Source organism: Mesitornis unicolor, unplaced genomic scaffold (assembly GCF_000695765.1).
Source record: "Mesitornis unicolor isolate BGI_N332 unplaced genomic scaffold, ASM69576v1 scaffold1823, whole genome shotgun sequence".
NCBI classification, from domain to species: domain Eukaryota; kingdom Metazoa; phylum Chordata; class Aves; order Mesitornithiformes; family Mesitornithidae; genus Mesitornis; species Mesitornis unicolor.
In genome coordinates, this window is record NW_010173758.1 from 17,847 (window position 1) to 32,197 (window position 14,351).

At 51.2% G+C, this 14,351-nt stretch overlaps 1 protein-coding gene across 1 annotated transcript in view; it reads right to left on the reverse strand.

The window, feature by feature from the left end:
• SH3PXD2B (SH3 and PX domains 2B) overlaps window positions 1–14,351 on the reverse strand; it is a gene marked incomplete at its 5' end in the record, with an annotated part of 59,472 nt that overhangs the window by 14,994 nt on the left and 30,127 nt on the right. The window contains 2 exons of the mRNA XM_010180808.1: window positions 9,819–9,910; window positions 13,248–13,324. Of these exons, the coding sequence (XP_010179110.1) occupies window positions 9,819–9,910; window positions 13,248–13,324 (169 nt within the window). The remainder of the gene's footprint in view (window positions 1–9,818; window positions 9,911–13,247; window positions 13,325–14,351) is intronic.

Below are 14,351 nucleotides of genomic sequence, written 5' to 3' on the forward strand. Positions count from 1 at the left end.
GCAATTGGGCTGTTGACAACCAGTGACAACCCCACCCAGAAAAGCACAGCAGTGATGGCCCTGGGGGGGCTGCTGACTGCCCTCAACCAGCTAACATCCCCACGGGTGACATGGGGCATCATTGCCTTGCAAACAGCCCATCTCTCCTGCCCCCCATTTAGTAATTTAATGTTTTTGTCTTTCCCAGGGTGAGGTTGCTGGCCTGGCCTCCTTGGTGGCTTGGTCTGACAGCCATGACTCCCACCATGCCACTTGGCAAAGGCAGGCAGACTGGGACAAGCTGGCAGCAGAGTCAGGAGCAGGGGAAGCCCAAACCCCCAAAACTGCTCCCAGCACTGACCACAGCTCCCACAGAAGTGGCACCACTTTGAAGACACACAGAGAGGGAAATACTGAAGTTCCTCTCTCGTGGACAAGGATGGGGAGTGGCTGCAGAAGAGGCAAACATTTGTACCCCAAAAGAGAACAAGTCATTGAAGTGTTGTAGAGAGGATGAACACCAGGGCTGTGCAGCAGAGAAAAGTGCGAACAGGACCTGTGAGTGGTTATGAGGAGGCAATGAGGCAGCTTCAGCCCAAGTCTTCTCACGACAGCCAGTGCTGGCCACATTGCTGATAGGATGGGTTAGAAACCATAGGTCCTGGGTCCCTCTATAAGAGGACTCTATATGACTGCTGCCAAGAAACATGGTTGCTGAACAGCCTCAAACCCAGGGTGCAACCACAACTTTCTTTAGGCACAATGAAATCTGGGCCATTTCATGATTAAAAACCAAATCAAGGAAAATAAGGCCCAGACAAGCCTCAAAAAATCATGGGTAACAAAACAAGACCTCCGACCAGCCTGAAACCCAAACAAAAGCACCAGTCCTGTTCCCAGCCCAACCACAGTGGTCCATGTTGCTACAAAAGGGATCCTAACATTTTCACATAATTCACTGCTGTGGCCTTGAAATGCTGCTGCAGTGTGGGGTGGCAGTCACCTGCTCCCTGTTCACTTACAGAGGAGATCGTTATCCCTGCTCCTCAGACTCACATGTGACAGACCAAGACCATGAGGCCAAGATGAAATATTCTGGTACCAAGAGACACACATCGATCCTTGTCACCTCCAGGAAGAGTGACAAGCACAGAGCAGCACTGGAGTTTCCAAGGAGCAGAATATTCACCTGGTGGAGAGGGGACCCTCCTGAGGCTGCAAGCTGCTGACTGCTGCTTGGAAAGGCATCTGGACCAGCCCAGATGGACCTAAGGAGTGTCTTCATCTGCTTATCAAGTCACTGGCAAAACAACTTTCCCCTTCCCCTTGTTTTGTTTTCAGGCCAAGCAGATAAATCCCTCCATGCTCAGCAATAAAGCCAGCCAGAGCTGGGCTACGCTTTGTTCTCTTTCAAGCTTATCTGCATTTTCAGACCATAATTACTGCAGACATTTTATTCCCCTGGAGCGTTGGGGTGATGCTAGGACTCGGTTGCTTTCAAAGCCTGCCCACCCAGCCTGGCAATGCGTTCTGCTCACAGTGCCTCAACCTCCCACTGCCCCCTTGCCTTTGCACCTTAAACCTCTGGTACTCGTCCACGGAGCTATCAATAAAATTAAATGAAGTGCAGCAAGGATGGACTAGAAACAAATGGGACATTGATATCTACAAAATGGAGACTCTCAGTTCAATTCAGAGACCACAGAACAATGCAAAAACCTGAATGTTAGATCCCAGAGACCAGTGAAGGAATCGACTGGACAGAGCATCCCGAAGACATCTCTAACCAGAGACCACACTGCGGAGCTAAATCAGAGTTTATGAATAAGCCCCATTAAATTTGCCCCAGCTCAGCAGTACAGCAGGGGAGGGAGGTGAAGCAAGGCCAGATGACTGTGCTGGAGATCAGCAGGTGGGCACGGCACCCTCCTGCTGATGGGAGGGTGCTGATGGAAATAACTGTTGGTTTCTTGCTGCCATCTGCTAAACCTATTACTGTAACTCATCCCCCTGTTTCCTTTCACCGGCTGCTCTGTCTGAGTGAGGGGGCAAGGAAGGAGCTGTGATTTCACTTCGCTGCTGGGTTGCTCCTGGCAAGGGTACAAAGCGCTGCAGGTCTGAAGACCAGCAGCCCCAGCCCACTACCTCAGAGGGGACAAGAGCTCAGACAAGACAGGAAACAGCAATAAACTCCCGTCAGCATTTCCTCCTCCTCCATTCCCCATGGACCAGAGAAAGGCATGCAGCAGAGCCAGCATGCATGGAAACCAGTGGCTCCAGAAGAGAAGGAGGAAAGGACACACTGTCTTCTACTGCAAAACTCATTTAGCTCTCACCCCCACAGCAGCCAGGCTGTGCAGATGAACCAGGCACACACCACACAGTCACAAGGCACCGGCACACAGCTATGACTGTGTGCCACCAACCAGCCCCACAAAGCTTCCCGGGTGGTAAACCCAGGAGTGGTTCAGAAGGTGCTTCTCAGGACTTTCCCTGCTCCTTGTCAGGAACACTGAAGGGCAAGGGTTCCCGTGGGACCAGTCTCACCCAAAGCACTGACCAACAAGACAGTCTCATGGTGCAGTGGGCTCAGGTCACCGTCCTTCAAGAGCCCAACAATCCCCCAGTGCAGTCCTGAAAGGAAACTCTCATACGTGGAGAACTCTTAGCACCAAATAATACTGCCCATGCCACTTTTTATCAGGAAAAAAAGCGTCAGGTTTCTCAAGCATCTTCTCTGGTATACCAGACAGCATCCCTCTGGATCCAGTGATGGGAAGGAGTGAGATGGGGAGCACAGGGCTGCGGTGAGGGCAAAGCTAACAGCTCGGGAGGTAGGGTCAGAACAAACAGAAGCTGGCTGTTTTGGGCAATATGTAGGTGAGCTGTTTAACTCCTTACTGTAGGGCATCGCAGACACTGAAAGTCTTCATGGGCTTGCAGGGTCATAATTTCGACAAGAAATGTTAATTAAAAACCATTAATTATAACACCAGAAAACCCCTAACGGCTAGACAGTGTCTAGAGAAAAACTGTTACAAGCTCGCTTGGCTTTAAACTCTTTCCTCAGGCACGCAGGCATGCTGGCTGCTAGGCTTAGCAGAGCATGGTGTGCTGCAGGGAGGTGGCTCTGAGGCTGCTGTGCAGAAGAGCTCACGTTGCAGTGGGACTTACAGGAGGAAGGTGTCCCAACACATGGCTTGGAGCACCAACTTAGGAAGACAACTCCAGCTGCTGCAGAGCCAACCACACAGGAGCCACCATCAACATGCAAGATGAGATGGATCTGAGGTCACCATTCCAAGAAAACATCTACAGAAAAAAAGCCTAGTTTCTGTAAAAATAATCCTTCTGTAATACAGTAATGCCATCAAAATAGCTATCGGGAGATAGTTCATCTTGTAATTATTCAGCAAGCTTGGAGATGTTAGAAGTCTCAGCAAAGTTTATGCAGAGGAGACAGACTGAGAACTGGGGTACAACAGAGCTCTTGTTTTGGGAGAACTGATGTTTAGCAAATGCTCCAAGGAGCACTGAATGGAGGCCCTGTCCCCCATGCTGCAGTGCCGGTGCTACCTCTCTGTTTAACCACTGGAGAGGCAGCCAAGGTGAACCTTTGGGCTCAGAAAGCTGCCCTGTTAGCACAGAAAATCAAGTGCTCTGTCCAGGCAAGCAGCTTGGGCTGGAGCAACGCCTATGTTTGCAGAGTGGATTCAACCCCTCTGATATTTCTGTCTTCTGTCATCTAGGAAAGACAGTTCAAAGCAGGGAATAGAGGAGACCAGTACTTTGGAGCTGAGATCTAGCCCAAGCTCCTGGGGAATCTGCACGTAGGCACCAGCAGAACTGCAAAACAAACAGTTCATTATACAAGCTGTAATTTGTCTGGATAGCAGGACACGGCTCAAAAGCCACAAGCCAGCAAGCGTTCTTAACCAAACCAACATCCATCAACTCGGGGATCTCCAGTTTACCAGCAAAAACTCCCCAGATGGCTTCCTAGATGGAGCAGCCTCTACATCTTTAACTAGGGACTTGAGACTTGCCTTTTTCTATTAAATCTCCTGTCACCTGGCCCAAGAGTTCATGTCCCTGTTACCCTCCAAACACCACTCAAGGCTGACGAGGAAAACTTTTGCTCCTGGCACAACTCAATGGTTGGACATGATGATCTCAGAGGTCTTTTCCAACCGAGCGATTCTGTGATTCTGTGAAGTGTGAGGAAAGGTAACCACATGAAAAGCTATGGGGAAGCAGGAAGAGAAGAGACTCGCTTCTGAAGGACACTGGCTATGATTGCACCTCCAATACATGGAAACAAGGGAAAGGAACAGATTTGGTCCCTGCTGCAATGATGGAAACACATTTCTGCCCAGCATCCTCTTCTGGTGCTTTGGACCAAGCATAAATCTTTCACTCGCCGATGGCTGCCAGCACCGTGGCCCCAAACAGGAACTTTCAATCAGCCCATGCGAGCTGGCACACTCAGATCCCATCAGGGCTGATTCTCATTTTAGCCCAGTTCTCTCTTCTGTGATTTATTGGTGCTGGTGCCTGCCTGGAGTCCCTGTCAGTCTGCGTGCAGGAAGCCATCCATTACTGCAACTGCCAGGGCCACCCCCGCCAAACCGCACATCACCAGGGCTTCGGTATTAATAGAATAACTTCGGGGGTTGAAGTTGCTGCAGGCATCACCTCGTTAGCAGCATACGCTTCCTCATCTGGTCAGGTCCCAGCTCATTATCACACACCTTCCAGCACAGACAGCACGAGCAGCACCCAGCCATCACGGCTCTTTGCTGAGTCAGCAGAGCTGGGACTCAGGCCACACATGGGACCTAAGTCCTGCTGTCCCCTTCTCCCTCCAGTGACAGTGACAGCTTACCCTGGCATGAGGCAGGGAGGAGTGGGGTTACTCCCTCGGCACTCGGTCCTCCACCCCAGCAAGGAAAACATCCACAGCACTGGAGCTGAACTGCCCTTGAAACACCCAAAAATCCTCTCCCTTTAGCCCAGGGCTGCTTGGGAGAAACAGCAGAAGCTGGGGATGACCTGCGTTACCACATGAAAGCCAGAGGGACACCCCCTCTGCCTGCTCGGCTGCCTTCCTGCCAGGAAAGGACCAAGCCCCAGAAGCCACCTTCTAAAGCAGAGCACAGTCCCACAGCAATGCCAGTGGCTTAGAGGGCAGCAGGGAAAGCCACCCAGCTCTGGCTTCATACAAACAGCTTTGGAGTTCAGCTCAACTGGGCAGCAGCAGCCCAAGCGACGTGCACAATGCCTTTCCTGGAGGATGTTTGCTTAGTGGCAGCAGGAGGAGGTTCCTCATCCATCTGCAGACTGGGCAAGTCAGATGTGAGGTTTCTCTGATTCCCATCACCCCACGGCCCACCCACTGCTCCCAGTACACCTATTTGGGTGGTAGCAGCTGGGAAAGCCAAGCAACCTTGGCGAGCAGGGAGCAACAGCAGCTGAAGTTCACCCGCCAAACCCCCAACTGGAGTCTCGAAAACCAGGAGAGGCACAGATGTAATCCCAGGCTGAGACACAGACTCCACTCTGTTATCATCTGCTCTTCTAGAGGCCATGAGCCCTGACAAGCCTTCAGAGGGTCCTGGTGCCGGCACTGCTGCGCACCCCAATCCTGCGCTAAGCCACTGCAGGCAGCCAGGGAGTGTAGACCAGCCTGCTGACCCTGCTCTCCCTTTGCAGGAGACCTGCTGGATGGACGGGAACAGCATATAAGAACAAAGACAGTTTAGAGAAGAGGAATTTATGGCTTTTTAAGACACCAGGACCTCCTGATGCCGGTAGATTTCAAACTGTGAAACCACAGCCCCCAGAAGGAGTGAGGAGGGGTGCTTGTGGGCATCTTTTAAGCATGTTAAGAGATAGTAAATTTACTCTACAGGCCCCTGTGCCCTCACTAGAAGAAAAAAAATCAGGTTCATAAGCAAAAAGGTTAAAAAAAACTTAAGGTATCTTATATATGATGGGATGCTCAGCTACCAAAAATAAAACAATGAAAGATGCTTCTAACAAAAGAGGCTCCTCACAGCCAGAGGCATGTCCTGTACTGAGGACAGCAGCTCCACAGCCTCTGGGAATCAACACGACAAGGGCTCCTTCCCCAGCACGCCCTGCTTATACACTGGGGACAATTATTAAATAACCACTTAGGGTCTTGCTTCACTACAGAGTTAACCTGGGCTCCGCATGTCGCAGAGCTGAAATTCAGCTGGCGAGGAAAGTTCACAGCCAAATGCCTTGACTCAGCAGTGGCTTTGTGCCCAGCCATTCAGACTTCCCCAGCCTTATTTCAGAAACTGCTGTGGCTAAAAACGGCTTTAAATTGAAAAAGGGTGGATGGGAGGTGAAGGGGGTGCACACAGCCACTTCCCACCTCAACAACTGAGTATCCTGCTGCTGGTCAGACCTGCTGAGATACACAGGGAGCAGGAATTTGGTGGTTTCTCTTCTTTGAAACTACAGTTCTCCCGGGGCTGCCATCCAACACCAGGGAGAAAGGTCCTACATCCCTACAGATTGTTAACTTTCCTGAGGATTTTTCTTACCACAACCATTTCCCTTCTCCTTCTGCCCCCCACCACTGCTCTGTGGAGTCACCTCTTCCCAAATTTAACCAATCCCACTGGATTACAGCCCCACTGACCCATCACTGGGCAGCCTTCTGAGGTGGAAGCAGCTGAGTTATCCCAGTCCAGAGCTTGCTGGACAGGGATCCACATCACAGAAGCCACTGATTGTCACTGCCAGTAGAAACACCACAGCCTCAATCTGCTCTGTTTGAAGTGGTCCCTCTGGGCAGGAGGACAATGGAAAGTTGGCAACAATGTGTGGAGGGGATGGAGGAAGGGCTTCACCTCCCTCTTTCATCCCCCAACTACTGGAGACTCCTGTCTCAGCTCCACTTCCAGCTGTGATCTACCGCCCAACCGGAATGGGGGAAAAAGGATGTGCAAAGTCAGCATTTGACTCTTTCCCCCTCCACTCAGTTCCTGGCCACTCGATCTCCCTCTGCACATGCCAGTGGGGCTTGCTGGGGCTTGCAGAGCAGGCAAGAGATGGAGAAGGGCTGAGGAACTCAGCTTGCAGGGCCAGAAGTCAGCAGTGACCTGCTTTTGGTGGTGCTCCCAACGCTGGCAAGGGCACACTGAAGGGAGCTGCACTGCAGGAACGCAGAAGGAAAGCCCTGGCTCACCCCAGCAAGAGCTTCAGTGCTGGGGAAAGCAGACACCACAGGAGCCTGGAGATAGATGCATGGGCTGTCCAACCTCTTCTTTCCATTCCCAAACACTGCCAGATCTGAGGACTAAATTCACCCTTTGCAGTTAAACTCAGAGCTCCACAGACTGCAGTCAGCTGCGGCCCCTGAAAGCAGTTTGACATCCCGCAGTGATGCACGTTAGGTGGATCCTCGCCCTGCATCCCAGGCAAAATCAAGCAGAGGGTTCATCCAACAGCACCCAAAGGCACGTCCCCTTCACTGCCACCAGCTGCCACTCCTGTGGGTGTGCTGTGACCTGAGGTGTCAGCCGGGGAAGCTGAGGTGAGGGACAGGAATGCTCCCAGCCATGGTGCCATAAGAGCGGCTGCTTGGCTTGGCACCGAGCACACTGACCAGTCCTTCTTTCCACCCTCATTCCCACCTTTCAGCCATCCAGCACAAAACGCTGCCTTTTTTTCCTCCTCTCTGTTCATGGCCTGGCTCCCTTTCAAAGTCCTGGAGAAAAGTATTTTATCTGCTGGATGAACAATGACATCCGGCCAAACCCCAGACACGCCATCACGTCCGATCCAGCCCAGCCGTCTATCACAGCCCTCATCTCATTATTGGTGAGTTGGAGGTGGGCCAGCGCTTGGGAAAGGGCTCCCACCAATCTCTCCAGAGGAGAGAGTCAAGGACTTTTATTAATTAGCATTTTGAATTGTAGCTAATAAATTCCCCTCTGGCATTCAGGCTGGGATAGGAAACACAACAGAGGCGTCCTTGAGATGCTGTAGCATTTTGCTGCTGGAGGCAAATGGACGAGAGTCACCTGCTGTGTCCTTCTGCATGCTGCAAGCTTGCCTCTCCTCCCTGGAGAGGAGCAGGCAGTGGGAGGGAGCACGATTCACTGCCAGATTCAGCAGGGCTCACCCACGCTGCAATGGCCAAACACTCACAAACACAGGGCAATTTTGCAGTGGCTCAGCAGCCCTGCAGGACACCACGGGATGTACCTGAGGATGGACCCCGCAAGACAAGCACACGTTTGGGATTGGACTTCGGGCTGGTGCCTCAGCTTCCCCGTTCTGTTGGACCCAAACCAGGGAGACAAGGAGGGACATGGCACTGATCACTGCCAGGAGCTACAGCTTCAAACACAGCAGAGCGGCATCACTCTGGGGCTCACACTCAGCACCCAAAGGTCTCCATATCTGAATGTGCTCCTTGTTCTAACCCCAGCACCCACCCTGCCCAATTTCTGGCTCAGTCTACAAGACAAAATAAAGGTGAGGAAACTGGGTGCAAAACTGAAGCTGCCTTTCAATCCATCAGGCATGATGGTGCCTCAGCTATAGGTGGGTTCAGTGACTCCCTTTGCAACGCAGCTCACCACCTTCTCAAGGAGGGCTCCAAGACTCACGCACAGGAAGACCCCCACATCCTAAAACAGCCCCATGGACTGTTAAACCCTATAATAAACCCCCACCCAATGTCCTTGCAAGATCATCTTTTCCTTGTGTCTCTTGCTTGCCCCTGAGCTGCCGCCTTCACTGAGGGATGACTGCCGGGGCAGCAGGTTAAGTGGTGAGCAATAGCTGGGCAGGACAGACGAGAGCACCAGTCGACAGCAAGCAATTAGTTAATGGGCTCCAGGGCCCTCAGACCAATCTCATCAAGCGACAGCAAGCTGTGGGAGGAATGATGACAGAACAGGCACATAGAGACAGGCGCCAAGTGAGGAAAACAGGGATAGGGGAAGGGGGAGTTAAGAGAAGAAATGAAAAAAATTGAATACTCAGGGAGAAGATACAGTCCACAGAAGCATAATACTTAGCTGGAGACCTGAAGGGCCCTGTGTTGCTGCTCAGAGGAAAAAAACAAAATCCCTTTATCAACCTTCACATCCTTCCAATACAGAATGATGTCAAATCAATTTACTGCCTTTCCTCTCACAATCAATCAAGCCTCCTCCATTGCTCAACTTTTGGTAGAGCTGTGCATTGTGTCACATGCAGCATAAAAAGAGAGAGCAGCATAGCGGGAGATGGAGGCAGCTGCTCAGATTTATGCTGCTTGTGATTAGTAAGAGATGGGTGGCTCCTGGCCAAAGCAGCTCATAGTCACAAGACTTATAACCACACAGAGTTGCGTAAGACACGCGAGATTCCTTGCAAACATTCCTTGTTTTGGATGGAAAGACTCTGGAGCGTTGTTACGGATGGGGCTTATGGACATGGCAAAGGGAAAGAGCCCTTTGAATGAGGCAGAGGACATTAGTAACCATGTGAAATGAGGCTTTTCAGACTGACCATGTTTTTGAAACCAACATTTGCAAGTAGAAAGTGGCTCAAGACCCACTCATGGGGTCCCAAAAAAGTGTTTCCACTTCCCCACTGGAGAAGACTATGCCAGAAGCTGACTGATTGGGCAGAAGTGTCCACTTTGAGCTGCACAGCCCCTGTTCCCTCTGTAAGAAAACTTCCAAATCCCAATTTTGTGACTTGCAGGGGTAAACATCAGTGAACATCAGACTTATCGATACCAGCAAGTTCAAGGCAGTTTGCATTTCATCACCACCCTGGCAGTGACAGCCACCCATACAACTTACTCTTTGGGGGGCGTCAAGTCGTCAGGTCGTGTCTCAAAGAACTGGAGAACCTCGTCGCACTGGGAGATGTAGGGAGGCAGCTGGATCAGAGCCTGCGGACAAAACAGACACACAGGTGATGGGAAGCATCAAGACTGTGCAAGGAGCCAAGAGAGGACAGGCCCTCAGAGCGCAGGGGACTGGACCATGGCACCAAACTTGGCACCCACGCGGTCCCTGGCACACAGGAGCGCAAAGCCACACAGGGGAGAGCCACAGCAAACACACACCAGAGTGGGGCAATACCCAGAGTTACACCCACCACACCAGCCCAGCCGCAACTGAAGACTAAAGGAGAAAAAGCAGAGACCTCCCAGGCCCCGCTTAGCCCAGCTCCAGCCTTCTGGACTGACGTGCCCTTGCATGGTAAGAGCCACGGGGATGTCCATCCCAGCATCCACACTCCTGGCCATGACAGGGCTCAGTTTCCCAGCTGTGCTGCAGGCACAGAGCCATCGTACTTGGCAAAGGATGGCGTTAACGCACAGCAGAGACTCAGTGCTGTCAGCCCTGACCAGCACATCCCAGAAATGCTCTGCAATGGCAGCTCAGGAAGAGGCAAGGAGAGAAGCAGCAGGAGGCAAAAGCGTGGACACCAGCTCATCAGGGCAAGGGCAAGAAGGCCGCTACATGCACTGTGAAATGGCAGGAGCTACAAACTGCCTCTGCTTTCCTCCTTTCCCTTCGAGGAAGCCTTCTGCATAAAGGCAGGCTTCAATAGTGGGACTTGCAGCGTGAGAGTGCACACATCCGTGGGAGCTGCAGCCAGGGTCTGGGACAGCCATATTTGCCTTGGGACAGAGCCCTTGTAGGTGCTTTCCAATGTGAGCTGCAGCAAGGGCTGGGCAGGAAAGTGGGATGGGCAGCCCTGCCCTGCTCTCTGCTCATGGGAGAGAATGGAGCCATGGGTGATGGTGACCGCAAAAAGTAAAAAAAGACATGCAATTGAAAAACGGGATGATGTGAAATCAGGGAGCAGTGCTGCAGCCTGACCTGGAGCAGACATCTGACCAATTTTCTATATAATCACCTCTCCCCTCCATTTGCTGTCACAGCAGTCTCGTGACAGCGCTGTGTACAAACCAAACCTCCACTCATTTCTGCATCAGAGACAAAGCCACATCTGCAAAGCCCCGGGGTTACCACACAGATCAGATGTGGCTCCACACTGACCTAGTTGCTGGCCCCCAAAAGCCCTTCCAGCCATTCAGCACACAGCCGTGCACTGCCAGCCCAGCAGACAGACCACTAATGATGGACTAGCTGTGATCCACATCATGTGAGAGACAGAGAGAGAAAACTACTCACTCCATCGCTTTTGGGTCCAGGGAAGGGCTATTCAAAGACTGGGTTTTGCACGGATGTCGTTCCCATGTGGATACCACTCCCCAGTTTCAAGCACCCCGTGATCTATGTAATTTCCCGTGCCAAAATCGCTCTTATTTTGTGGCCTGGAGAAGGCTCTGGCATCCTCCGATAGCAAGGGATGATCACAGAAAACGCCTTGCGCCAGGAGGACGAAAGACAAGACCCACAGCTCATTTTCAGGACATCTTGAAGGAAGCCCACCTAGAGCTGACTCAGCTGGCACAGTGGTGACCAAGTCAAGCAAGCCACCCTGCAGTCCAGCAGGCTGTGATCTACAGCAGATATGACCACCAAACCAAAGACAGTGGCACAAATAGCATGATGTCTGTCCCACTTCTGGCCGTGCCACCCAAAGGAGTGAACTGGGGAGGGCCATCAGCATATGGCTTCAGCCCATCAGCATACGGCTTCAGCCCATCATATTTGAGCCAGAGTAAGTCACCTTACCTGCCCTGCTGCCAGCAAGTCCAAGGAGAAAAGTCATTTAGCAACAACAGAGAAGCCTTGCTGCATTGAAATCCATTTTTCCGGGAATGAGAAAGGATTACTCTCTAGCAGCAACTTTTTTAGTGGTCCACCCAGTCTCACTGGGGTAGAGCATCACAACTCCTTCATCAACCCTCCAGCTAACACTTTCTCAAAATCCCTGAGACAGAAGCAAGGCAGTTCCCACACCAGGAGAAAGAGCAACAGATGTGGAACACAAAGATGCAGAACACGAGAGAAATGGGAAGAAATTTCAGGCCTTTGCTCCCCCTCCTCATCCTTCTTATGATATTTTGAAGTCTCATTTCTGGACTGGTTGCTCTTACCAGTTGCTTTGATTTTTTTGCAGCTTTTTTCACACCTTACTTTAAATTGCCACATTTTTCGGGATGGAGGGACCCAGAACAGAGCCATTCTCCAAGCCCAGCAAGAGCGTTGCTTTGTGAAAGCAGAGGTTCCCTCCCTTGCTCTCCTCACCTACTTCTACCCCAAAACTCACCCACCCTCTTTCCCAGGCTCTTGCAGAGAATGAAGACACTCCATCTCTCTCCCAGGAGATGACAAGAAAACAAAAACCTTCTCACACAATTTTCTGCAGGAAGTTGTTCACAGCATATTCACCTAACCCTCAATTCTCACTCCACAGGGCCAACCTGGAGGAGATATTTTGTATTGCTGTTCTGCACCACCACCCTCCAAGCACGTGCAATGTCCACCTCCGACGATAAACACGGCAGTGAGAGCATGCTGGGACCCTGCAGCTGTGACCTGCAGCACGACATGCCCAGGAGGGACATTTCTCTGCTGCCACTGACTCCATACTCATTCCACGTCTCTGCAGCCCTTCGGTCCCACCCTCCTTCAGCTCAGCAGCTTTATGGTTAAGAAGCAGCCACTGGAAGGACAGGCCCAGTGCACATTTTATTACTTGGTAATGCATTAACGGGAGGAGGAGAGAGCAGCTCTCTAAGTGGGTCATATAACATCAGCCATTATGTTCCAGTTGTTAAGTCAAATGGATTCATTATATTTTATGCCATTAATGGCATCATTCTGCAAGAGATGGCTGCAGCATCTTATCACTTAGGGACTTTTTCTTCCCAAAAATTAAATTTACGGTTGTGCATGTCTGTATGTAGCTGGCACATTTTAGTGACTCAGAAGACAAGGGGCTGATCACACCCTGCTGGAGCCAAGCAGTTACTTGCACCATCAGCTTCCCCCATGTGCTTTGGAGCACGTAGGTTCAAGCACACCTTGCACATCTCCATCACTCTGCTTTCATCCACTATCCTGGCCCATAGTGGTTTTCATCCACAGCCCCACTGCAGAGCGGTCAAGACACATTTACTAATTCACTTCTATCCTTTTTCTCGTCATTCCAGCCACAACATCCCTCCCAAAAGTCTGGCTGAGTCCCAAAATCCAGATTCTCCTCCATCATGTAAAGTCCTAGGATACCGTCACTGCTACAGCTCCTGCACCTAAGGAATGTGATGGCTTCGTCTTTGGCTGATGCTAGAAACCTCCCCTTACCTTGCAGTATTCATCGATAGGTATCAGGCGCTTGACTGCAACATCGCGGATATGACTCCGTCGGAAGAGGATCTTTCCTGAAATGGGAGAGGTAGAAGGAGAAGAACAGGTCAGCAACACCCAGGAACACTCTCTTGTATCACTTCATCAAGACCTATCCCCTGCACATCTGGTTCTCACCAAAAGCACTGTACCTACCCAGAAGCACGTTCCCTTATCAGAACAAAGTACATTTCAAGTGGCAAGCATGCTCAAGGAGAGAGAAGAGGGAACAATTACCAGCAAACTGCATCCCCATCTTCTCTCACCAATGTGGTAATGATGGAGGAGCAGCATGTGTCTGATACCTTGCAGTCTGCTGCCATGCAAGTCCTGGCTGTACAAGTCCACTGCCAAACGCCAGTGCTGGCCACAGAAGTGGACATCCCTGCGACAGACGGTGCAAGTGGGACCCTTGTTGTAGGCTCCAGGCTTGCTCAGGGCATCGGGGTCTGGTGCGGGCAGAAGCCAAGCCAGGGGGTTTCTCTCTATGCAGCTCTGTGCAGTGCTGAGACTGCAGCTCTGAGTCAGACCTATAGGATTTTCCTTCCTGTCTGGGCTTTATTTTTGTTCTCCATTAACGGGATCCTCTTGCCACTCCATTTCCTACCCTCTGGCTTGTGGTACAGGCCTCTTTCCTTTGAAGTCTAATGACTTATAAATGCTTCAAGCTGATTTCACAGCGACCAGCTTCACTGGCATTTAACGAGACAAAAGCCATTAGCAGACAGTGAAACATATACATAGAGACTCGGTGATCAAAAGGACTGGTACGTGGTAGGATTTCAGACCCACACTTCCCAAAGCACCAGGAACTGGAACTGCTTTGCCATACAATCACTTGGAAAATTGTGTTTTGGGGGCATGGGGTGGAGGATAATGAGTTTCCCTCAAGTTCCTCCTGACATCTCCCATAACACAGCAAAGTCTCATCTCTTTTTGTCTCTGCTTGGGTTTCTAACCCCACCAGCAAACCCAGGGAGAGCAACTGATGTGTCTGTCCATGCAATCCCTTCATTTATCAAAGAGGTCACCATGGAGCAACTTGGAAGCCAAGCTCCCCTC